This window comes from Elgaria multicarinata, chromosome 1 (assembly GCF_023053635.1).
Source record: "Elgaria multicarinata webbii isolate HBS135686 ecotype San Diego chromosome 1, rElgMul1.1.pri, whole genome shotgun sequence".
In the NCBI taxonomy this organism is placed as follows: Eukaryota; Metazoa; Chordata; class Lepidosauria; order Squamata; family Anguidae; genus Elgaria; species Elgaria multicarinata.
Genome location: NC_086171.1, coordinates 23386471 through 23413908, shown reverse-complemented (window position 1 = coordinate 23413908; position 27438 = coordinate 23386471). Strand labels below are relative to the sequence as shown.

General features: G+C 42.1%; 1 protein-coding gene across 1 annotated transcript in view; it reads left to right on the top strand.

Moving 5' to 3' along the window:
* The first annotated feature begins 7306 nt into the window (after nt 1–7306).
* Nucleotides 7307–27438, top strand: part of GPD1L (glycerol-3-phosphate dehydrogenase 1 like) — a 30446-nt gene continuing 10314 nt past the window's right edge. Inside the window, exons 1-5 of the mRNA XM_063124961.1 lie at nt 7307–7480; nt 19001–19178; nt 20769–20909; nt 22243–22381; nt 23780–23892. Of these exons, the coding sequence (XP_062981031.1) occupies nt 7428–7480; nt 19001–19178; nt 20769–20909; nt 22243–22381; nt 23780–23892 (624 nt within the window). The 5' untranslated portion in view covers nt 7307–7427. The remainder of the gene's footprint in view (nt 7481–19000; nt 19179–20768; nt 20910–22242; nt 22382–23779; nt 23893–27438) is intronic.

Here is a 27438-nt window from a genome sequence, read left to right as displayed (position 1 = left end):
GTGATGCCAGTTTGGGGAAGGGTGCACTATACCATAGTCTCAATTACTCCATCCTAGCAAAATGCATACCATGGGCCAGGTGTGGGAGGGGAGAAGTCTCTGCAATGTTCCCAGAAGGTTAGTGGTGTAGTAGTCAGTTTTAAAGTGCAGGTAGTCATCATAATAGTCCCCATAGCCACATCCTCTCAAGGAGAGGCTTTTCATAGACTTGAACTCTCGTTTGTTGTGGATTGTGTGTGTTTGTTCATCAACCACTCAGGGCACATCTACACCAAGTAGGATATTCCACTATGAAAGTGGTATATAAAAGGCAGGAGCCACACTACTGCTTTATAACGGTATTGAAATGCACTGACAACTGTTGAGGCCCATTGACACATACCATATACCACTTTCATACCACTATATCCTGCTTGGTGGGTCTCTTGCCTTTTATATTCCACTTTCATAGTGGAATATCCTGCTTGGTGTAGATGAGCACTTAGTATAAGAGTAGACTGGGGCTGATTTTTGTTGTTGGACTTTTTCGCTGTAGACTCAGGTGGCAGGGAGTTCCCAGTGCTAAAGCAGCAGCATGGGAGTTCTTGTGCCTGAGATATTTACTCATCCTGTGATCTTGTTTAGGCTTTGGCCAAGATCCCTGAGCTACCAAAATGTGGCCCATGTATGGACTAGCTCTCTTGAGATGTTTCCTTAAGCCTTTCAAGAATGTCCCATTGTGATTGCCTGAAGGATCATATCAGGAATCTTTCCCCTCCCTTGGTCGGGTTTGGAACCTGTTTTAGAACAATAGAGATGGCAACTGGGAAACCAGGTTGTTATTGTACTGAGTAGCGTTTTGACTCTATGTTATTTGGGAGCCTAAAGCGTCAGATCATCAATCTGCTTTAAGTATTTCTGAAGTGTGTAACCATCAAGCTTTTCACCGTGAGATTTCCCTTAATAAAAGAATTTTCACTGATGTGAATGTCCCATGTCAGTTTGCCAAAATGTGTGAATGCTGGAGGAAATGGGAAACACAACAAGATGATTCTCGCAAAGGCTCCTTGCCTTTGCTCCAGCTTATAAAGGGAGGTGTGGGCTGTTCAAAACCACTTGACAGACAGGGGATCTGGCCTGTAAGTCATGTCCCTGCTGGGTGGCACTGCTCAGCCCTCCAAGATGACGCTACAAACTGAGTGACCCGTTCAAGTAGCCCCCCCCCCCACCTTTCTAAACACTCTTATCAGACTTACAGCCTCAAGGCTGTGGGGTCAGTGTGTGTGTGTGTGAAAGTATTCCCTTCTACTCTTTCTCTGAGAACTCTGACAGAGATAAGTGTGCACAGATTCTGACATTCCAAACTAGTTCTAATAAATCTAACTACAACCAGCAAGGCCTTGCTGAGGCCTATACATGACACTATTTAAGCCTCAATCTTGGTCTGGTTCATGTTGGAGCAACACACAGATGATCTTGCCTGGCTTTCAGCCCTAACACTGCTTGGGCCTAATCTACACCAAGCAGGATATTCCACTATGAAAGCGGTATATAAAAGGCAGGAGCCACACTACTGCTTTATAGTGGTATTGAAGTGCACTGACAACTGTTGGGGCCCATTGACACATACCATATACTGCTTTCATACCACTATATCCTGCTTGGAGTGGCACCTGCCTTTTATATACCATTTTCATAGTGCAATATCCTGCTTCGTGTAGATTAGGCCTTGGAGTTTTCTGTGGTGTTGCTCTCTTTCTGCCTTGCTTCCTTAGGAACCTGAGCCAACCTGATGCTTGCTCAAGAGCAGATCCATAACAGAACACTGCAGCCCAAGGTACATCTCAGTGCATCATCAGAACTTGCGGCCTGAAATGGTACAGGCTGCTGGTGGAGCAATGACATTGCCCCACGCTGCTGTACTGGTGCAACTTTTCAGTAGACGCCACTTAAGACATCATCTTAAAGTCACATGTTCCATCTCTTTAATAGACAAGTATATAGGTTGTGGAGTCTGCACACCAAAGAAAATACTTTCCTTTTCCTGTGCAGAAATTAGAATATCAGTATGCCTTTCTGAAAGCAAGCTTTAGCATGCTTTTTAAAACTGTTCCAACTACTGTACTCATCTAAATGTCCTTTTTCTTTAAGAAAAGATCATTCTAGCCAATATTTCTTATTCTACTTGGACATGCTCCATTAAACCTTCAATGATCCATGCATCACATTGTTCATGCCCATTTGTATTTTTCTAAAAAGTGAAGCAATATTACATTGTCCTCTCAAAGGAATGATTGATCAGCTCTGATCTGGTTTTATTTATGGCATTTTGTGGGGGAAAGGGGGGCAGTAGAAAGATAGGTTTTGCCTTTCCTATAATGCTTTTTCCTGTAGGAATAAATGGCAACCATTCACATATAGAAGCAAATATAGGTGTCGTTCAGAGACACCAGCGGAGTTAAATCTGTTCCCTGCTTTTTGGTGGCTTCCAGTAAACCCAGACATTAAGAAATAGCCCTGTTTCTATTTGCAAACTTTATCCTGGGTTATATTTCTTCTTAGTTACACAATGATGGAAATTGCTGGGATGGATAGATGGGTGGATACTTAATAAATATGCTCTATCTCTAAAAGCATTTAAATAAAATCTAGCTGAGCGAGCAAAGCAAATGATCTGGAGTTGGGATGAGCAGTAAAGAATCCATTTGCAAATGACATCAAATTATTCAGGATGGTGGATGTTGTGGGGAAACCTCTACAAAACCTCTCCAAATTGGCTGAATGGGCAATGAAATCTTTGTAAACTGCTCAGTGTAATTCGGCTATTGGGCAGTATAGAAATGTAAGGTAGGAAGGAAGGAAAATTACAAATGAGATTCCTTTCTAAGGCCACAGCTAGACCTAAGGTTTATCCTGGGATCATCCAGGGTTCGCCCCTGCCTGAGCACTGGATCCCCTGTGTGTCACCTAGATGAACAGGTTTGACCACTGGACGATCCAGGGATAAACCTTAGGTCTAGCTATGCCCTGTGTTGGATCAACCAGGAGGGCAACCAGGAGGGCAACCAGGATGATCAGGGGTCAGGAAACAAAGCCCTATGAAGAGAGACTGAAACAACTGGGCATGTTTAACCTGGAGGGAAGATTGAGGAGAGACATGATAGCACTCTTCAAATACTTAAAAGGTTGTCACACAGAGGAGGGCCAGGATCTCTTCTCGATCATCCCAGAGTGCAGAACACGGAATAATGGGCTGAAGTTACAGGAAGTCAGATTCCGGCTGGACATCAGGAAAAACTTCCTGACTGTTAGAGCAATACAGCAATGGAACCAGTTAGCTAGGGAGGTTGTGGGCTCTCCCACACTAGAGGCCTTCAAGAGGCAGCTGGACAACCATCTGTCAGGGATGCTTTAGGGTGGATTCCTGCATTGAGGTGGGGGGTTGGACTCGATGGCCTTATAGGCCCCTTCCAACTCTACTATTCTATGATTCTAAGATGCCTTACACTGAGTCAGACCATTAGTCCATTTAGTCCAGTACTATCACACTGGGGTTTGAGGCAGAATTTTTTCCAGCTCTACCTGGAGATGCTGAGGACTGAACCTTGGTCCTTCTGTGTGTAAAGCAGGTACTCTACCCACTGAGTTAGTGTAAAATGGTACACACAGAGGCAAAAAAAGAATTAATGAAGGGCTAGAATGCTGGGGGCTGCCAGACATTTTTTTTCCTGTCTAAACATGCATATGATTGCACCCTAAATTAATTTGTAATGAAGTTTCTTGTAGCACCTTCTTTGTTGTTGCTGAAATAACAGACTAACACAGGTATTGTACTATTCTAAACATTGCAGTTCCATAACAATACATTTCAAAGGAGACTCCAGAGTGAAATCACTGAATTAATATTTATAGAGAAGTTTGATTCTGTCTGTATAGGTATCAATAGAGACAACGATTTCCTGTCCCACTAACTTAAGAATGTAGAGTGATTGTGTTATCACCTATTATTGCTGTAGTGAATGGTCACAGTGCTTATTTTGCATCATCTATATCTTAACTGAATTGTCAGAGACTTTCTCTCTCTCTCTCTCTCTCTCCACCCTTGGCAGGTAAAGTGACGATTGCACTATGTGGATCTGATGAAGCGGACTTTAGTCTATGAAAACTTTATGCCATAATAAATCTGTGTTATTTAACTGCAGTGCATTGCACTGCCGAATATAAAATAATAAATCCTTCTTCTGAAATTCTGTTTGGATCCATTGATTTCAATGTGTTTACTCTGAAAATGACTAAGTCTGAATCCAGCCCAATATTTCATCAAGGTAAGGTTTGCAGGTACCCATGTTAAATAGGACATGTTTTCAAAACAAATTCTCCTGCCTATGGTTAACAGAGCACACTGCTTATATTTATTTAAATGTATATATTCATAGTTATTTAAATATTTATACCCTGTTTTTCCTTATAAAATAGACTTAAATCAGCTTACAAAAATACATAAAACACAATAAAGCAGTTCAAGTTACAATCAAAATAGTTCAAATTACAGTATTATATGTATATTTTACAATTTATTCCTCAAAGAATATTGATCTACACCTTTTTATGTGCTTTGCACTTTGGCACTAAACCACTCCCACTTTAATTTCCTCTTTACAGTGACCTCATTACAATCGACATAGGCTACAATCCTATGCATATTTACCTGAACATATGCCCCACTTACTTCTGAGTAGACATATAGGAGGATTGCACTGCTTATTGTACTTTTGTTTTGCCTAAACTGGCATTTCCCATTGATCTTTCATTCTGACTTACCCATATAATAGATCAGGTTGGACAAATTTCAGCCTTATTATGGGAACCGCGTTCACAAGAACGCTGAGATCCATGAACTAGAACCTGGTTTAAAACACAGAAATTTAGAAGTAAACAAAATCTAAGCCCAAGAATTTGTTCTGGTTATCAGAAACGGAGCTCATAGTCCTTCCGCACAAAACCCACTCCTGGTAACGCCCTGCCCCTTTCATTTCAGCAGTATAATTGGAGTATTTTTCATTTCAGCTGCACAATTGGAATATTTATAATTGGAGGGGGGGAGTATTTTGTTTCTCTGATTGTTAAACAATTGGGAGTAAGAAATCCTTACTGATGTAGTTTTTATTATGTATTTATGTATGACATTTCTACACCTCACAATAGCTAAAGCTCTCCGAGTGGATGTATTGCAAATCACCTAGAGATCCACCAGTAATTTCAGGTCTACTTTCTGTAGAATCCTAAAATAGATATCCCAGTTTCAGAATTTACAGTGCAATACTGTGCATGCATACTCAGAAATAAATCCTATTAAGTTCAATGGGTCTTACTCAATGAGTGGGCATGTATAGGATTGCGCGGTTCGTCTCTTTGAAAAAGTAGCAACGCACAGCAGCCCAATGTAGTGTACTCTCGCTGTCAATTTGATGAATTTTTATTGCTTGTTAGCCAACTAGGCCATTCGCAAACAAATAAAATAGTGGCAAAATAAGATATTAACATAATAACATAATAGCATATCCATACTCCATCACATCACAATCAGACGAATAATACAAGCTAATAATATGAAACTGATAGTAGGCTCAATTGCAGTACCAGTACTGGCCCGCAAGTAATCTCAGATTGGTAAAATTTAATCCTATATGGCAAACAGAAGCTTCCGTACCTCCAGCGCCCGCTGTACAAATTTTGCAGTCCTGAACGATATATAATGATCAGAGCCTAACAATAATACCTGAGATACATTTTTAGGTGACATGTGGTTGAACCCAGGAATCAGGGGCACAAGGTATTGCTTCCTCAGCTCGACATACACTGGACACTCAACTAGAAAGTGTGTCATGTCCTCAGTTTTGGGGCAGCCGGCTGGGCAGTCAGCTTTAGCACGTGGATGGGTCCTGTAACGCGCTTTCACCTCCATTAACTGGAGTGAATTTAACCTGCACCGGGTAAATAACCATCTCAACTCATGTGAGGTAACAGAAGTTAAGTATAAAGGGGCTTTTCCTGGGGCAGTAATTATACTTTTGTATATCGTATTTGAATGGCTCGCTTTGATGACAGCCAATGATGATTGTATTTCACAATCATACAGTCTTCTTGAGATCTCCTCTTTAGCCCCATCAAACCCTCTTGTAAGGAGATAAACTTGTGAGCAGCCCAATTTGGCTACAGAATGGCTCATCTTTTCTGCCCATGAATCTTTCCCCATATCCTCATGTGTGGCCATAACCAGTGGAGAAACCAACTGGAACAGTATCTTTAGCCAGAAGGAGATTGCTGCTTTTAGAGCTAACGTTTGAATTGAGTGACACGCTGTTTCCAGCCGGACAATATCTTTGGATGTTGATCTGGGGACCCCAAGTGCTCTGGTTAAAAATTTATGTTGCTCAATCGCTATTGGTGTAATATCTGCATGGGCCCATACAGGCGCCCCATACAGGATCTGTGGGAGTAATTTAGCTTTAAACAGTTCTATTAGGGGAGCTGTCATCTTCACCCCCAGGCCCAGCTGCAAAACGGAAGATAGCATTTGCAGTTACATTGGCTGATAAAGCTGTTACTTTTAAGTGCTCAGACCAAGATCCCGAATTCTGGACTGTTATTCCTAAGTATTTCTATTTATTCACCTGGTCGAGCTGGCGGTTGTCAATCTGCCAACGGTATATCTTCCTTTTCCCCCAAAAAACTAAGATTTTGGTTTTATCATAATTAATCTGGAGAGCTTCACTCGTACAGTATGCGCTTAGAGCTCTTAGCATCCTTCGCATCCCCACTTGAGTGTATGAAAGGAGGACAGCATCATCTGCGTACAATAACACAGAGATGTTCCTATCCTTCAGGTGGGGTGGGTTGAAATCAGGGCTGGACAAGGAGGAAACAATATCATTTACATATAAATTAAATAGCAGTGGAGCTAACAGACACCCCTGCCGTACTCCTTTGTTAGTGGCGATGGGCTCTGATAAATCACCATCTATGGAGGTTCTCACACATAGGCTAGAGTTATAGTACAGCCCCTGTATTCTTCTAAGTAACCTCCGGTCTATATTTAGTAGTGTTAACTTCTGCCACAGGCGAGGTCGGGGTATGGAGTCAAAGCTTTGGCTGTCAATTTAACAGGGCTGTAATCACTGATTTATTTTTAAAAAAAAAATTAAAAAGGGGAGGGGAACCCCAAACACCAACTCGTCTTATCTAATTCGAAAGCGGACTACAATTCCCAGCGTGCCCCGGATGAAAGCGCTCTTTGGCTGCTCATGGAGGCGGAGTTGGAGGCGGGGTCGTTTCGCCTGGGTCTGTTGTGCATGGCCGAGAGACAGGAGTCTTTGAGCGGCCATTGGAAGCACTGGGAGTGCTCTCTGCCTCGGGCTCTTCTTTTGGCGTGCTAGACAGGAGTTGCCATGTCTCTTGCGTCATCGCCTTTGAAAGTCTGCATCGTGGGCTCAGGAAACTGGTAAGTGGGTGGGCGAGCGGGCAATCGGTCCGGGGGCGCATCGGGAGCAACCTGAGCTTATTCTCCTCAGTTCCTGTTGCTTTGATGTCAAGGCAGCAGGCAAGGGGGAAAGATCCGGTGTTTCTTTCCCCTCCCCACTCCATTTTAAACCCGCTGTCATTATGGTTTCTGTCAAATGATCCCCCCTAAATAGAAGTGACAATCTGGAAAAAGCGCACAGTCATATTTCTGATCAACCCCCTTCTTCCTTCTTGGGCAGTAAAGCCGTTATACGCCTCGCCTTCTGCAAATATGTTTTCATAGCTGAGTCGTCGTGTATATTTTTAAAAATGGAAATATGTCTGCCCTGCGTCGGTTATTTTTTTAGGGCTGGGTCGCCTGGACGTCTACAATTTTGTTTTGATTTATTTTGTTCTGGCTTCTGATAGTATAAACCTGATGTCATCAATGAACTAGGGGGGAAATTGATCGCTTTCTATAAGGTGGGGGGCGGAATTTGTGGCCCACCAGAGTTTGTTGGACAACATTTCCCATCAGCCCTAGCCAATGGTGATCGATTATGGGAATTGCAGTCCAACAACATCAGGAAGGCATGACATTTTGCATGGTTTGCAGGATTAGCAGGTGGCCCAGTTACAAACCAGAGGACGGCCCATATAACTTCACGCAACATGGCACAATTCTTTATTTATTACATTTATAACCTACTTTCATTTCCAGGGATGCATGATGGTATACATGGGGGGTTTTTCTCTCCCCCACACTCACCTTTTGTTTACCCTCATAACAACCCCATGAGTTAGGTTAATCTGAGAAATAGTGACCTGCCCAAGGCCACAGTGAACTTCATGACTGAAGGGTGTTTAGAACCTCAGTCTCCTGGTCCTCCCTGGCCCATTCTCCCTGGAGAGAACAGGCTCCATACACATTCAGTATACACTAACCACTACACTGCCATAGCGCTTCTTTCCTTTGCATAGTGGTGTCCAGTGCTTCTAGTTTAGTGCTGAAGCATCTGGGTCAGAAGCTATCAAATTCATATGCTTAGAATAATAGATACCCAAATGAATGGAGTTTCATGTTCCTTTTTCTACAGATAGACTAACTGTGCAATCCTATGCAGGTCTCACTGTGTGTGGGACAAGCACATTCTGTTGAATGTTTCCCGTAAGTTCTTAAATATGGCAGCTACAAGCAAGGCATGTTTGTTGCAGAACACTGCTTTGTCTTCCCCATGTCTTTTTCCATGAATAAAAACTTAAATTTATTCCTGCGTTTCCCTTCTCCGTGATCTGAATTGTGAAATCTAAATTGGCCAAAATGAACTTAAATATAAATTGTATATTGTATGTATATATTTTTAAATTGTATCATTTTTTATTTTATTAAGATTAAAATATAAAATTTGACTTACAAGTCATTAAGGGCATAACCTGGCTGGGAAATGCTGGGAGTTGTAGGACTTTTTTTTCCAGCTAAACATGCATAGGATTGCATCTTAAAACAAACAACCCATTCCTCTGCCTTACATTAGCAACATTCACAACTCTAGAAAGCATTTCTTGTAAAATACCCCATTCATAGCCTTAATCTTTATTTATTTATTACATTTCTATAATCCCCATCGCTGAAGCTCTCTGGGCGGTATAGAAATCATCTGGTGTTTGCTGAATGCATGTAAGAGCCAACTGGCTCTTACCTCAGCCTCTGCATGTGTGACCGAAGGGGTGAATGGGCTCCACACACATTCAATATATGTGCGGACGAATGACTGGGAACCTAGCCCTGTTCTATGCATAGACTGAACAAGTGTGTGTGTGGGGGGGCTGTTCTGCCAACTGGCCCTGGTTCCAACACGTCCTACCCATCGACCTTCATCTGTTTAGCCAAAGGTGAGAACAGAGTCTATTACGTGTGGCTCTACTTGCAATCAAGAACCCTGATATGACTAAAGTTCCCAATAAAACATATAGCTTTATGGAGGTAGACTGTGAACCTTTTCCTCCTTCCTCCCAACCACATTTCCTTTTGTGTCTTGTCTTTGCTGAGAGCCTTTTTGGCTGATGGGTGGGATAAAAATGCATTCAATAAATAAATAAACATGCAGGGTCCAGCTGATGCAATCCCAGCCACCCCCTCCATGCGCTTATTCTTTGTGTGTGGTGGACAAGGTAAAAACGTGGTTCCAGATTGCACCATAGTTCCTGATCATGTGTATCTATGTGCATAGAACCGATTCTTGCCATCAGCTGAATATGTGACAGTTGGGAACCAACTGGTGCAGTTCACACACACACACACACACACACACACACACATACATCCCATGTGTTCACTGAACATGTGGAAATGAAAAGACAAGCTAGACAGCTTGAGCGCTAGCTTCAGTGCCTTAAGAGCCTGGTAAAAAGAGGACAGTGACTTGCTTAACCTGGTGCCCTCCAGATGTTTTGGACCACAATTCCCAGTATTCTTGACCATTGGCCATGATGGCTGAGGCTGATGGGAGTTGTAGTCTGAAATAACTGAAGGGCACCCAGCTGGGGAGGGCTGTTTTCGGTCTGTCTACAGAGGGGTTCCATTGGTCACGTTTAGCAAAAGTTCTCTGGCTTTGGTTTCCTAGAATGCCATGCTCCTGAGAACATCATCATCATCATCATCATCATCATCATCATCATCTATTTATTTGTTACCCGCCTCTCCCTCTAGATCGAGGTGGGGTACAACACAAATGCAAAACACCATATAATACATATAATTGATTAAAACATATAAAACTAATACATTATTAAAAAGCAGCACATTATTAAAAGGCATCTTAAAATTCAGTTGAGTAGGCCTGCCGGAAGAGATCAGTCTTTATGGCTTTCTTAAATTCCAGAAGACTCTTAAGTTGACGATTCTCTCCTGGCAGGCCATTCCACAATCTGGGAGCAGAAGAAGAAAAGGTCCTCTGGGTAATGGTTGTCAGCCTTGTTTTGGTTGACTGGAGTAAATTCTTCCCAGAGGACCTGAGTGTGCAGGGCAGATTGTACGGGAGAAGGCAATCCCGCAGGGATTTAAAGTCTTTAAAGGTAATAACCATGTAAGTCTTTAAAGGTAATAACCAACACTTTATACTTCGCCCAGAAATTAATTGGAAGCCAGTGTAGTGATTTTAAAGTTGGTGTAATATGGTCACCCCTAGATGTACCGGTGACCAACCTGGCTGCCATGTTTTGCACTAGTTGACGTTTCCAGACTAGGCACAAAGGAAGCCCTATGCAGAGTGCATTGCAGAAGTCGAACCTTGAAGTTATCAGTGCATGCACTACCATCTTTAGGTGTTTCAACTCTAGGAAGGGGCGCAGCTGGCGTATCAGCTGAAGCTGATAGTAGGCACTCCTGGCCGTCGCATCTATCTGAGCTGTCATTTGGAGCGACGTATCCAGGAGCACCCCCAAGCTGCGAACACAGTCTTTCAGGGGAGTGTAATCTCACCCAGAACTGGTTGACCCACCTCCAAACCCAGGTTGGGGGCTTTGACAGTAAGCACCTCCATCTTGTCTGGATTGAGCTTCAGATATAAGAGTCCTGCTGGATCAGACCAAAAGCCTATTGGGTCCAGCATTCTAATCTCACACTTGCCAACCAAATGCCCATGGAAAGCCCACAAGCAGGACATTAGTGCAATGAGAGCCATGGGGTGTGGCATTTCTGAAACACATCCAGGGGAGAGCATCTTGTGGCCCTCCAGATGTTGTTAGACTGCAGTCCCCATTATAGGAATATAGGAAGCTGCCTTATACTGAGTGAGACCAATTGGTCAATGTAGCCCAGTATTGTTGACACTGACTGGCAGCAGCTCTCCAGGGTTTCAGGCAGGATTCCTTTCCTCACCCTACCTGGAGAAGCCGGGGATTGAACCTGCGACCTTCTGCATGCAAAGCAGGTGCTCTGTTACCCTGAGCTATGGCCTTCCCCATTGCCTATGCTGGCTCTGGCTAATGGGAGTTACAGTTTAGGAACATCTGGAGGGCTACAAGTTACCCAGCACTGAGTAAAACCATGTTTTAATATTTGTTAACTCTGTGGAGAAACATTCATAGTGCATTTGAACACTTCACCATCTGTTTAGAAAGCACCCCCCTTGCTACTTCATGTCTGTCCTCCTCCTCCTAGTTTAATTGACCAATTCAGTGGGGTGTCCATCCCAGTGCCTGCTTGGCACTATATAAAACTCCTATTTGAATCCTTGGCAAGTTCTACACTACTGCTTTAAAACATTTTATAACATTATTGACAACTGCTGGGGCCCAGGACACACTGCATGTACAGTTTTCAAACCATTTTCAAAGTGTTTGATCCTGCTTGGTGTAGATCTGGCCCTATTGTGGGATATTTTTTAACCTGACTCTTGCCTTAAGCCAACTGAGGTATCTTCTGTGTTATCAGCTGACAGAAGCCATTCCAGTGGCTCAATGTGTTGGCAGTGGTGGGCTAGGGCTGACTTTGCTGCCTGAAGGACACTGGTTTACATGAGCCCAGTTTCAAACTTGTAGAAAGATGCATTTACTTTGTAACTACTTGTAGAAGCTGTCGGACGCCTATTACAGGGAGGCGCAAGGCTTAGAGAACAGATTGCGTTCAGCCACAGAGAATGAGGAAATGGGATGAGGTGGTCTGCTATTTTGCAATCTTGTGTTCCTATATAGGTTGTTAGCTTAAATGATTCAGTAATTGTTATCTTGTTCGTGCAATAAATGTCTTGAAGAGCATGGCCATTTTCTTTAACGTGGATGTCTTATCTGTTCTATGACTTTTGAAAAAGAGACTTTGAAACTGAACACGAGATGCCATATTGCTACAGGTAGCATATTGGTGAAAGCTTCACAATTCGTTATGGTGTTTTTTTAAATTTATGACAGACACATATATTGAATTTAAATTTAGTTGGATTGCACTAGGGTAGCACATTTAGGGTGCAGTCCATATTTCGACTGAAAAAAGTCATACAACCCTAGCAATGCTTTTATTTATTTATTTATTTATTTATTTATTACATTTCTATACCGCCCAATAGCCGAAGCTCTCTGGGCGGTTCACATGCTGGGAGTTTTAGGACTTCTTCCTGTCCAAATATGCATAGGATTGTGTTCTTAACTATTTCACCACTTTACTGATGAAATTATAGGTGAAATCCATTGGCTGCTTAGAGGCTTTCTTTATGGTTCTTCAGAATAACAAATTATATTTAGTTTCTTTTCCATAATCTGAGGAAAGGCTTTGACAAATATTGTTACATATGTTCCTGACTAGTATATACAATGAAAGCATGCCATATTTTATACAACATTTGACTTTTCCTTTATCCAGTTGCAGTTGGAAAGTCATTTTTTCTGCCATGGCTATTTTCTGCTATATCCATGTACCAAGGCTTCCATTACAGAAGTTCTGCAGTTTTCCAACTTTTAGCTGACTTTTTGCAATGCTGACCTTTTAAAAAAAATCAATACACTGACCCTATTGATCCATTAAAACAAGTTTTGCAGGATAGCCTTTATTAGGACAAGCTCATGTTCATATATTGCATGGAATTGCAGATATGCAATCAAAAGACTGATTGTACAGAAGTCTTCCTCTGCTGGATGTTCCTAAACAATCAAATGGGGGAAAGTGTGTTTTTCAGTGAGACTGTGAAATGAATCCTTGTCTACAGTTTGTTTGAAATTGAAATGGTAATGTGCAAAATATCTTGGATGATGATGATATTTATTCGTATTCCTCCTTTTGGCCAATAGTGGGCCTCAAGGTGGCCATACAAAATTTTAAACGTATACATTTTAAAACCTATGAATAGAAATATACAAAAGTTAAAAATATATTCCCATATTAAAACACTGAAACATTGAAAATACATGACAATTTTAAAAGTCCTAAGCACAGACAAAGACCCAGATTAGTCGCCAAAGATCTGCCTGAACAAAGAAGTTTTTGCCTGCCTCCAAAAGTACAATGTAATGTTGGGACAGAAACATAAAAGGACGAACTCCTTTCAGAAATATAAAAACAAAATAGTTACAGAATTGGCCCTCCTCCCAGAACAGATTTTTGTATCTTCAAGGTGATTTTCCATTTTTGTCTGCAGGTGATTATATAACCAGCTGTTGACTATTTAAACTATCATTGGTTATCATTTTGTCTGAACTCAGTCTTAGCCCAAATCATATGATTCCAAGTTTTTCATGACGACATGTAACAGTACCTTTACAACTGGGATGTTGAACCTTTTTCAATCCAAGGACCAAAATCCTTTTCAAAGAATGTGTGCGGGGGGAGATTTTAGTGGTAAGTAGGACAGGAGGCTAAGGGGCAGAGGCCAACATACTGGAAATTTGTAGTTTAAAGCTGTGCTAAGGTAGGGGTCCCCAGGCCATGGACCAGTCCCAGTCCGTGGTCTGTTAGGAACCGGGCCGTGCAGGTGAGCTGCTTTCACACACACCCCACACACCCCCAGCGTACCTGGGTGCGGGGCGCCATCTTGCCTGCCCAGCCAAAGCGAAGCCAGGACGCTGGAGTTGGGTGGGGCGGCTTCGGAACGGCGCGACAGGCCGGAAGCCGCTCTGGGAGAGCGACTTCCGGGTGCGCCATTCTGAAGCCGCCTGCCCCACCCCAGCATCCTGGCTTTGCTTCGGCTGGGTGCCATAGCGAAGCCAGGACGCTGGAGTGGGGGGGGCGGGGGGGGGCTTCCCAAAACCATCCCTTCAAACCGCCCCCCCCCGGTCCGTGGAAAAATTATCTTCCACGAAACTGGTCCCTGGTGCCAAAAAGGTTGGGGACCGCTGTGCTAAGGTATATCTTGTCCATCTAGCAAAGAATTCCAGCCTTCTGTCTTGCTCCTGGTTTATATTAAAACAAGAGGCCAAACTGCTACAGTTGTAGGTTTAGATACATCACTCAACCAGCTTAGTAACCAAAAAATGCCCATCAGTATTTTGACATCTTGGGAGTAAAATGCTAAATATATATATTTGTTACATTTACATTGCATCTGACAGCATGATTATATTATATATTGGGTTATAATATAACATAATATAATAACGCTGTTGGAGTTTTGATAACCAAAAGCTTGCAATGCCCAAATTAAAATGTAACTAAGCGCTTTGATGCCCCTTATAGCCTGAGTTCAATCCAACCCATGATGAGGCTGCAGGGGGGTGGAGGTGCAGTCACTATTTTGAATATGCAACCTCCTCTCGGGGATTCTTGTGTCATGCTAACCCAGTGAGTGTGGGTTATGCAAGGGTTAAACAACCCTCCCACAACCCATGGTCTGATTAACCCTCACATAACCCAGGATCACTATGGGTGCCACAGTTTGTCATGGTTTAATTAATCTATGACAAGCCACAGCTTGTCATCCAAACACGGTTGTTAAATATTGATGAGTTGTCTGTTATTTTGTTCAATTTTTGGACAGCTAATATTAATGAAAACCATATTGGCGTTGGAGGCATCTCAATACATTGTTCAGCAATCCATGCAAGTCCTCCTTGTGACTACTTTTGTTTCTAATTTTGCTACAGCCCATGTGATGGTTTCTAGGCAGAAGCCATGAAAGAGAGATGAGTGTGAGAGGGGCTGATGGTTACAAATGTAAGACAGAAAAGGACTCTTAACTTGTGCATTATTAAAAATGTATATCCTGCTAATTGACTGATGGAGGTTTCTGCTACAGAGAAGATGCATCCAACTTTTAAAAAATTTGCCCTTATTTGACTTTACATTATAAACGTGTGTGACAAGTACAGAATGATGAAGATGGTACAAGTTTGCAAATTGTACACAGGAACTGGATAATGCAAAAATTGTTTGGCTTAAGATCCAGGCATGAAGGTTATTTGGTATCCTCAGAGGACATATGCTGAACCCTGTACTTGGAGTGAGCTCTATGCTTTTCAAATGGCCTTGTTTGCTAGTTGAAGCAGTTTAACCTTCTTGTTGAAGATGCCAAACTTGTGGTTAATGTAAAAATCTTCCTATGTGCCATTCTCAGGCAACTGAGCTGCCATAAGCACAGAATTTTTGCACACTCTTAATAACCCAAACTGTGTAAGAACCTTCCTAGCTGAGCCTTAGTTGTTCTGTACGCTTAAATGCTCTCGTGGCTGTAACCAAGGACATGCAGAATAAGGAGCTGGCTTTCTAGTGTCTGTTCAGGGAAGGGTAAATATGGTGGGAGTTGACTCTGGTTTCCCTCTATGGTGGTGATTAGATTCTCATTCTTGTAAACTGAAACATAAGGTGAACTAGAAGTCAGAATTGCCCCATTCAGAAGACACGTTAAACCATGGCTTTAACCACGGTGAATAAGGCTTTTTGCTCTGTTCATCATGGTTCAAGCTATGGTTGAAAGTGTCTTCTGAATACAGCCCGGCTTTCTGGCTTAACCACCATGGTTCAAGCCATGGTTTAAGGTGTCTTCTGAATGGGCACACCATGACATACCTAACCAGAAATCATTACGGTCAACTTACCCTTTCAATATTGAATTTTAAAGGAGGATGAACCCACTGATGGAATTAAGTTTAAGGTCCAATTTCTCCAAGAGTATGTATACAGATTTTTAAAGTGGAAAATTTTAAATTATAGAATATAGGGCAAGTGGTAGGTTTTTGGGTTATTTCAGTGAGGTTATTTATTTCTCTTCTCCAGAAATACAAATGGCACTATTTATTGGTACAGTCAAGTGTATAGCTTTGATTTAGACTCTATGTTGTTGGTGTTTCAGTTGACATGGCATTAGTATTCCATAGGTTTGGTTCAAACAAACAAAAAACACTTCAGACAGTGGCTGGTTTCCTGTTCACTATGAGTTCCAGGAGTAGTAAGGCCTTTAATAAAGAAACCTTGATCCTTGCCTGTCCTGGCTGATGCCACTCTTAAAGTATGCTGTGGTCCCTGCTGCCCCAAAGAAGGTAGTGGTGAGGCCTTTAATAAAGAAATCAAGTTTACACCCATTGGTATGGCGTAATTACCACCCAGTTTCTAATATTCCATTCTCGGGCAAGGTGTTGGCGCGTGTGGTGGCTACTCCATTCCAGGTAGTGTTGGATGATGCTGGTTATTAGGATCCATTCCAATCTTGTTTCAGCTCTGGTTCTAGGACAGAAACATCCTTGCTTGCCCTGTTGGTTGGCTTAATGCTGAATAATAATGGGGGTGGGGGGAGTGCAACCATACTGGTTTTTCTGGACTTCTGTTTTTGATACCATTAACCATGGTATCCTTCTGGGCCTTTTGTCTGAGTTAGGCGTGGGTGAGATGGTGCTATGGTGGTTCTGGTCTCAGAATCAGTCTCAGAAGGTGGTTCTGGGGGACCTACCCCATAGCCATAGGCTTATGGCAGGGGTGCACAACCTTTTTGGTTGCATGTGATGTTGGGTCAGGGGGCACAGGTGTATACACACATATACACTCACTCACACTCACATATGTGGACACACATCCCAGCAATCCTGATTCAGAGTGATTTTTCCTTGCTGCTAGAGCAATCTGTATGAGCATTTTGTGGGAGGAAGTGGAAGGCAGACTTCTCCACCCTCTCCCCTAGCTACTCTGAAATTGATGTTTCCTTGCTGGGTATTTTGTGGCAGGAGTGGATCAGGACACATATGGAGGGCCACAATTAAAGCCTGAGGGCTGGGCATGTGGCCCATAGCCACAGATTGTGCTCCCCTGGCTTATGGGGTGCTTCAGGATTTTATTCTGTTCAACATTTTTAAACATCTACATGAAACCACTGGGGGAAAGTAAACTAGGGACTGAAGTAATCCAGGGCTGAAGTGTCATCAGTATCTGGATGACACTTGGCTTTACCTCTCTTTTCTATCTATTTGTCCCAATAAGGCTGTTGACCTCTTGAACTATGTCTGGAGACTGTTTCGGCTGAATGAGGGTGAACAAGCAGTTAAGATGGAGGAGTTGTGCATGAAGGAACATTCTTAGGTCCACATTCACAGACACATGCTACACCCCTTACACACAGACACACAACAACAGAATCCTCACCACCATCACAGTCACACAGCAGACATGTTCAGAGGGCCAACCATGGGCAATGTGGCCTGCTACAGCATTGTCTTCTCCAGGGAGGCCCAAGGAGTATCCCAGCGGTAGCCTGCATCATTCGGTTGCAGTGAAATCAGTGGTTCTGCAAATCAGTGGCAGGAATAAGTTTGGAGGTGCACTCTGCTGGCCACAAGGGAGACTAGTATGCCGCCCGAAGTTTGCTCCTTTGTGGCATAGGGCAGCCTTCCTCAACCTGGCACCTTCCAGATGTTTTGGATGCCAACTCCCAATAGCCCTAGCTATCACAGGCAATGGACAAGAATGCTGAAAGTTGTAGTGCAAAACATCTGGGGTGGTGGCTGTACAGCCTATTTACCCCTGCAGTGCAGTGGTGCTGCGTTGTTTATATGATGCAGCCACCAGTTCGCAGCCATGTCGGGCCTTTACCCCCGAAATTGCGCCTTTTCGCAGTGTAGGGTTTTTTTGTTGCTCCGAGGTCACCACGTTATTTCTGTCTGACAATGGTAGCCTTGTTCAGGTTAAGCCAGTGGGTGCTGCTGGGGGCAGATCCAAGCCCAGTTGTGATTTTTATTTTTATTTTACCTCATCCAGGGTTAGCGCAGGAATGCAGGGCAGGGGGCGGGCTTGATGAGCCAAATGGCCAGTGACAGTGCAGTTTTCTGGCCAGCTAGCCCACAATCCCTTTTGCTGTCTATATTCATTGGTTCTGCTTTGCAGCAGCAATGCTCTGCCATTTTGATGGAATTGCTTACAAAGCCACGTTGTATACATATCCCTAGGACGGCTCCAAGTTGAAGACAACAAGTTTAGGCCGAAAACACTGGCAGATTACGAAGGCCTTCAGTAGAAAAGCATTCCTCTCCTTGTTATAAATATGATAATATTGTTTTCTTTTTTTGGCGTCTCTGGTTTTTTGGATTGTGAGTTTCTGCTTTTGGCTGTTTGGGGTTTTGAGTGAGTGGATGTTCTATGATGCTGGTACTTTCTGATGCTTGTTTTCTGAATTTTGTGGATTTGGTTTTCTTGTATGTACGTATTTTTTTTGTAAGCAGCTTTGAGTTTCTTTTTTGGGTGGGGGAAGCCGAAACACAATAATATGTTTTTAAAATAAAACACACATGTCCCATTGAAATAAATGGAACGTGAGATAGCCATGACTAACCTGTCTCATTGCTTTCAATGGGATTAAAAGCATGATTAACCTAATCGAATACAACCCCATGTATTCTCAACAGAATATGAACTGCATGTGACTGACAGAAAACAGCTTAAATAAATGGCCATAGATGCATTTCTCTTTCACCACTATCCTTTGATATTAGATTTAAAAAAAAAAAAGTACATGGATTCGTTCCTTGACTATTAAAACTGAACTTGTTACCTCAGGCTTAACCTGGCATATTTGATAAAGTGTAATTCTTTTCTCTTTCTCTCTCTTCTTTACAGGGGATCTGCTGTGGCTAAAATAATAGGCAATAATGCAAAAACACTGCAGAAGTTCGCCTCAACAGTGAAAATGTGGGTTTTTGAAGAAACCATTAATGGAAGAAAACTGACAGATATCATAAATAATGACCATGAGAATGTAAAATATCTCCCTGGGTACAAGCTACCAGAAAATGTGGTAAGTCTTCGAATGGTCCAGAGCCAAAACTATAAGACATCTAATTCAATGAACCCAATGGGCTTTGGGCTTGAATTTCTCAAACAGACCCCTACCCCACTCAGTGTCACATGGCAAACAATTTTTAAAACTAAGAAGACTGATATGGCAGTTTCTGATCTGACATCATTGTATCTGCTGTTCAATCCAACGAAGTAAACAATGCCACAGGTTATGTATAAGATGTTGGATCCAGCTAACAAACCCCTTCAGATCTTGGTCTTTCTGTAGATGTTAGAACTATGGTAGAATTGTGTGGGATATCTTCTTAGACATAAAACAAAAGAACATCGTTTTCATTCATACTTATATTTTGTCAATTTCTAAAAGTATAGATGTTACTTATCACAAAAGTGGAATCTAGCGTGCCCTTTGTTGAACAAAATGAGCTTTTTTATTTGCAGAAGTGATTTGGATTTATGAATCCATGAATGGAAGCGAGGGAGGTGATTGCCCCAGCCTTGCACTATCTCCAACACTTTCCCCAATAGATTTCCAGGGACTGTAGATGGTGGTGGTGGAGAAAGTAGGAGCCAGAATTACCCCATTCTTTGGGTTAGATCCAGATTTACTTTGGACCAACTGCATTGGCAGAACTGGACTTCCCCACCAACCCCCTGAAAATGCTACACATCTAGGAGACCCTCCTGAGTGGGGTGAGCTGTGGTATTTTGGATCCCCAAAAATTGTGCAGAGGGACCTTCTGCAAGTGGAGTTCTTCCTCTTGCAGAAAGACCCTTCCTCTTGCAGAAGACAAATCCTGGATCCAGCCCCTTAAGTGGAATACTACTCCTAAACCCTACCTACACAGGAATCTCAGTAGCCATTTCGTATCTGCAAGAAGTTTTGCATATTCCTAGGCACAAAATGCAGCTTTTTATATTGTCTCCTTTTCAAAAGCAGAACTACCAGAAACTTTATTTTGTTGTAATGGGTAGGCATGTTCCAAATGTTCTTATGCTTTTCTACTTGCAATTTGCTGTTACTGTCAATTGAATATGCAGATATTAGTTTCTTGGCTGTATAAATTATTAGCTATCCAAATCTGCGCAATTCCAGCTGGATGGCAGAAGTCATCAAAAAGGCATCTAGGAATATGTGGCTTAGCATATGTTTAGTTATTTTGTTTAAACTCTTTTATGTTTTAGGCCATTTGAAGTAAAATGTACACTTTCAACAGACAAAATGAAGATTATTATTATTATTATTATTTATTTATTTATATAGCACCATCAATGTACATGGTGCTGTACAGAGTAAAACAGTAAATAGCAAGACCCTGCCGCATAGGCTTACATTCTAATAAAATCATAATAAAACAATAAGGAGGGGAAGAGAATGCAAACAGGCACAGGGTAGGGTAAAACTAACAGTATAAAGTCAGAACAAAATCAAGTTTTAAAAGCTTTAGGAAAAAGAAAAGTTTTTAGCTGAGCTTTAAAAGCTGTGGTTGAACTTGTGATTCCATTTAAAATTCAACCCTGGGACTTGAGACTTTTTTTTTAATTCCTCATGTCTCCCCTTCTTTCTTTCCTGAATATTTTCCTGTAGGTTGCTGTCCCAAATCTGAAAGATGCTGTACAAGATGCAGACTTGTTGGTTTTTGTTATTCCCCACCAGTTCATTCAAAAAATCTGTGAAGAGATCACTGGGCGTGTAGCCAAGAAAGCTGTTGGTATAACTCTCATTAAGGTACAACAAATATGATACAAACTCTTTTTTTTTCTTTTTAGTATGTAAACAAATCCTCTGAATTATTCAAAGTGGTGTTGCATAAAAATAATTCTGAAGTATTTAAGAGAGAGAGAGAGAGAAGATGTCTGTTTTTCTCAGCTTTTTTCCGATGGCTGTTCTTGGCAATCATCTTGTATATGTGTATGCGTCCTGCCCTCCTTTCTCCAAGTTGCTCATATCAGCATACATGGAGTTCAAAGGTTGGTGCTATCCAAAGGAACATAAGAAGCAACCTTATACAAGGTCAGAGCATTGGTCCATCTAGCCTAGTATTGTCAACACCAACTGGCAGTGGCTTTCCAGGTTTCAGGCAGGATTTTTTCCAGTCCTACCTGGAGAATTCAGGGCTTGAACCTGGGACCTTCTGCATATAAACATGTGCTCCACTGCCCCTCCATGTCCTGGCTATGTCCATACATGCTTAGCTTCAGTGATGGAACTACATTATGTATCTTCAGACAACCCATTGTGAGGTTGGGGGTGGGTGCAGAATGATTTGACACTCATCAGCCCTGAGTTTCCTGAACCTTTTGACCATTATCCAAAGTGTGGTGTGTGGTGTTCTGTGTCCACATGAGGACTTTTCAGCACCCAGGGAACCTTCCAAAGTGGCAGCCCTTGAGACACCAGCGATTACCACCAAACGGAAAATTAACCTCACCACCACATGCACACTCAGAAGAAGTTTTTACATGGGCATCTGTGGATCCGAGCCCAGAAGTACATATTGGTTGGTTCCAGGAGGTAGATACATCATTTACAGTAAAATAAATAGATAAATCTCAATTTGAGACTCTTCCCCAGCTTGTTGGCTGAAATAGTAGTACAGTAAAATACGTTGCCCTATCCCCCATAAGTTTTTGTCCTTTTTTTGCCAAACACTTCATAAATGCACTGACCAGGAAATTTAGCAAGAACAGGAATTCTTATACATTTGTCTGTTAGTGTGTTGCAGAGTGGTGTAATCTATTTCATGCCTACTTTGTAGACAGCAATTACCATCTTGCTTGAAGGAAGCTGAGATTGACAGGTGCAAAATCTCTTGATGTACCTCATACTTGGGTCAGTGCTTTAAGTTCTGAAAGATGTACACATTAAGACATCACTGTGGTAACATGGCTGGCTAGTGGGTCTGTGGCATAGTGTTTGCTACAGTATTAAGAATTCAATGTAATGTGGATGTTATATAGACATCACTGCAAATTCCATCTACTAGCAAGGATAATTATCTCCCTCTACTGTTCAACTGTGACTACTGACTTGAGGCATTCCTTTTTAATGTTTCCTGCAGGGAATAGACGAAGGTCCGGAAGGACTCAGACTTATTTCTGACATAATCCGTGAGAAAATGGGAATAGATGTCAGTGTGCTGATGGGAGCCAACATTGCCAACGAGGTAGCCGCGGAGAAATTCTGCGAAACCACAATAGGTACTTTTGATTAATTTGTTGTTGTTTATTCGTTCAGTCGCTTCCGACTCTTTGTGACTTCATGGACCAGCCCACGCCAGAGCTTTCTGTCAGCTGTCGCCACCCCTAGCTCCCCCAAGGTCAAGTCTGTCACCTCCAGAATATCATCCATCCATCTTGCCCTTGGTCGGTCCCTCTTCCTTTTGCCTTCCACTTTCCCTAGCATCAGCATCTTCTCCAGGGTGTCCTGTCTTCTCATTATGTGGCCAAAGTACTTCCGTTTTGCCTTTAATACCATTCCCTCAAGTGAGCAGTCTGGCTTTATTTCCTGGAGTATGGACTGGTTTGATCTTCTTGCAGTCCAAGGCACTCTCAGAATTTTCCTCCAACACCACAGTTCAAAAGCATCTATCTTCCTTCGCTCAGCTTTCCTTATGGTCCAGCTCTCGCAGCCATAGGTTACTACGGGGAATACCATTAATACCAGATTAATAATCTGCTGCTTTTAAATACATGTCCTCATCCCTCTGTTGTGTGATTGCTAGGAGGTGCAAAATCTCTTGGCTCAGTGCTTTAAGTTCTGAAAGATATACACATTAAGACATCACTGTGGTAACATGGCTGGCTAGTGTGTCTGTGGCATAGTGTTTGCTACAGTATTAAGAATTCACTTATTTTCTAAGAAATAAGATTTGGATATTATAAATATAAGAATTTTTTAGATGAAGGACAGGATCTACTGGGTTGGGATAAACAGCTGTGCTTCATTAATTTCCCAGTGTTCATTACTGGAATTCTATAACTATAGAACAGGAATGGACTGCAGTATGAAGGGCTACTTAAGGTCCAGCGAATAACTCCTTTGGGCTTGTTGTCAGTGGCCCATAGGGTGTCAGTGTGGTCTAGCTCATCTCAGTTTAGAATCCGTAGCATTGAAGGCTGTGTTGCTGAACATTTTTTGGCAGCCAATCTGTCTCTGGGTTAGTAGTTAGACTGAGACTGGGAAGAACTGGCTTCAGGTCCCAGTTTTGTCCTGAAGCTTTACTGGATTGCCTTGAGCCTAGTCACTATCTCTCAACCTGTCTTCCTTCGCGGGCTTGTTTTGTGAGTAAAACTGGATAGGCCCACCTTGAATTCCTTGGAGGAATAATAATAATAAAAAAGATCTTACCCGCCTCTCCATTTTGATCGAGGCAGGGAACAACAATGAGCGATAAAATACATAAAACTGAATTAAAACATAATATACATTGTTAAAAAACCTAAAAAACATCCGAAAACATTCTAAAAATAAGTTACAGATATACTAGATTAATATAGTATTGATCTAGGGAAGAACTAGCATCTTCCCCCCCCCCTTGATTGGAAAATAAAGTTAGTTATTCTTTTTTGCCTGTTTTTTCACCCCCGACAAAACAGGCTGTAAAATTTTGGAGAATGGCCTCCTCTTCAAAGAACTTCTTCAGACTCCAAACTTCCGAATAACTGTGGTGGATGATGCTGACACAGTTGAACTTTGTGGTGCTCTTAAGGTAAGGTCTGCTTTTGGCGGGGATGTCATTTGAAAATAAAAGTCCCCCCACCCCAATTACTAAAACTAGAGAAGCGAGGTATGCGAACCTACTACTGGTGTGAACTCGAAGTCTGCTGCTTCTGTAGCCTTGAGTAACATACTGTTGTAAGAGCTAAGTTAAAGAGTTATTGCCAAATTCCACTCAGTCTTCCTTCCTTCATGAAGTTTCCACTTCCTTTGTGTCTGAGGGAAAGCATCATGTGCTGGAACACTTTTTGTGCAACAAGAACCAGGCAAAAGACAACATTAGTCCTGCCCACTTGTTCACTGTGTTTTAGAAGCTTCTACTAGAGCAATTGTTCTTCTGCCAGCAGGCAAAGACATTTTTATTCAGGCAGGCCTTAGCTCAGTGGTAAGAGCACCTGCTTTGCATGCAGAAGGCCTCAGGTTCAATCACCAGCATCTCCAGGTAGGGCTAGGGAAGAATCCTGCCTGGAGAGCCACTGCCAGTCAGTGTAAACAATACTGAGGTGGATGGACCAATGGTCTGACTCAGTATAAGGCAGCTTCCTATGTTCCTACAGCTTTTTTAATTGGCTGCTGCTGTTTATTTCTTTGATTGTTGTGTTTTAAATTTATTTGTTTTTATGCTATGTTTTAATTTAATTTTTTTATTCAGATCTTACTGTTAGCCATCTTGAGTGCCATTCTTTGGCAGAGAGCTGGAATATAAATTAAATGTTTATTTATTTATTTATTTATTTAAAGCATTTTTTATAGCGCCACCTCACAATTTCTGGTATCGTGGCGCTTTACAATCACATATAAAACAATTCCATTAAAACCCCTCAACCCACATTAAGACAATTCCATTAAAAACCCTCATCCTCAATCCATTAAGTGTTAATTAAATATATAAATGTTGTGCTTGTTGCTTACATAAATTATGGTCGAACTGCAATTTTCCTGCACTAATGACAGAAACATAGCTGCTAAAAATCAGGACTTTGGTAGTAGGGACGCTTCCTAATATGTGAAGAAAATAGATTTTTGGTTTGCTGTTTGCTCTCCTATTATGGCATCTGTGTACCAGATTTCAAAAAACGAGCATCAGAGATAGATCAGACAAATTTGAAAAAGCAGAATGTTGCCCACATCAGTCGATACCATATTTTCTTTCTTCTTTGGTTCTTCTTTTTACCGGAAACTCATCTAAAAGGGGAAGATTTTGATAAAGATGGCTGCCTAAGGAATGAAGTAAATGTTACAAGAAGGGAGCTAAGCATAGTATTCTTCTGCAAAGAGCGATAAATTTTAGCTCCTGACATTGCTTCTAAGCACATCTAAATGCAGTCGCTAAAATAACAGTCACAGCTGGAAGATGATAGAAGAACATCTGCTACTCAGATGCAATCATTTTGCATATCCGCTTTCATTGGATGCACTTTTATGCTGGTAGAGAGGCATATACAATATAGATGGCTGTTAACATTGGCAGTGAAATCTTTCCTTTAAGTAACAGGCATGCTGGATGGCTTCCAGCAATACTGATCCTGAATTTCCTCTGTGCCATAGAGACAGAGCGCTAAAAGCAGCTGCCCATCAGCAAGAGCTTCTTGCCTGTTCTGTGCAAGCCATTTTATACCTTTTCATTGTTACAGACTAGCATTGTGAGAAGTATGCAGATACCTTTAAAAGCCCCAATCTTTTAAAGAACAGCTATCAAAGCGTCAAGCTGAAATCTGACTAGTGGTGCCCTCCAGATGTGCTGGGCTATAACTCCCATTAGCTTCAGCCAGACTGATCATCAGCCTTGCTGGCTGGGGATGATGGGAATTGTCTTCCAAAATATCTGGTAGGTACCAGGGTGGGGAAGGGTGAAGAAGCGTTTGCCTTAAACCATGATTTCCTGGAATCATAGAAACTGAATCCTGTTTAAGTCCTCTCCCCAGCAGTGTGGAAGGAGGAGGAGGAATGGCAAGCTCATGAGCCCAAGGCTTAGCGTGGGTGTGCAGAGGCTTGTCTATATAGGGCTAACCCATAGTTTAGTGGTACGTGTGAACGGGGCCATGCTTTCTCTGCAGACATCATTTCTTGTTTCTTCTAATGGCACTATGCATCTCCGTATTGTTGCTGTTGCTTCATAATGCAGAACGTTTCCTGATTCTTTTAGAATGACTGAATAACAACAACCGTTCTGGGATGTATCACACCTGTAATATAACTATGCACTTCTTCCACAGTTGGGGAACTTAATTCTGGCTGTTCCATGCCCCGGAGATGAGGGAATGCAAGAGAATGCAATTATTCACTCTGGCTCTCAGCTAATCTTGGCAGGATGTACATAGGCAATCTGTTCTGAATTGTATCGTATCGACTCTGGCAAAGTTCTCTGCAGTTCATTGAATCTGAACTCAGCCTTGTGATCCATTGCCTGTCGCCCTCTGCTGCGTACAGTGCCGATTTTTTTATGGCTATAGATGTCTTACAATAGCTGCAATATCCTCCGATATCTATCACATCCACCTGTGAAGCTGGCTTCTTCAGGGTCAGACAGAACAGCGGTCTGTCTAGCCCACTACCTTGACTTGCAGTGGTTCTCTCAGTGGAGTCTGGTGGCTCCGATGTCAGTGGGGCACTGAATCCGCTCCGGGTTGCAATCAGAACCAGTCAGAACTCTAAAGGAGCTATCTGAAGTACGGAAGCAAAAACTTTCCCCTGCTTCATGGAATCTTCTTTTTAACTGGAGAAGTTGGGGATTGACTTTATGTGTGGGACTTTGCTATTGGTGTCAGTCTTCGACTCATCTTAATCAAAGTGGCACCATGCTACGTTGCAACCTGCTACCAAATGCAGATAGAGTATTACAGCCGTGATGGCTCCAAGTGGGAGTGTCATAGACTCTTGACCGTCTTTCTTATGTGTGTTAGATGTTGAGCGTGGGTCTGAGGATGTTAGCTTGCTGCTTCACCTTGGTTAAATGAGATTGCCTTCAGTATTATTATTTAGTATCTATATAGCACTGCTAGCACCAAGATTTATTGTACAGGTTCAAGTCTGTATTCTGCACTGAAATCACTGAGTGGTCTTGGGAAAGTCAGCATCACTTGGCATAATAAGGGGCAGTGATGAGGATAAATAAGAATTACACATAATTTTTTGCACTGAAAAATGCTTAACATATGTGTTGCTCCTAGGAGCTCAGGTTGGCATACACAGTTGTCTTCTACACACACACACACACGTTTTATGCTTACAACAAACTTCTGAGATAGGTTATTCTGACACTCTTTACAGCTAGAGCTATACCATCCTGGCTCTTCCTCTTAAAGAAAGAAGAAGCACTCCATTTCTCTTCTACTGGCTCAGTTCAGACATCACTCCAAACCATGGTTTGAACTTTCAGTCAGGCTAACCATGGTTTAGAACTGCTTGCCTGCTTCCATTTCCCACTGACTCAGCATATCCATCTCCAGGTCCAATCGCTTCTTGTGGGGGGTTGAACAGCATCTGAAACTATGTTTTGTCAATTTAGACATCACCCCACTCCATTCGGCATGAAACC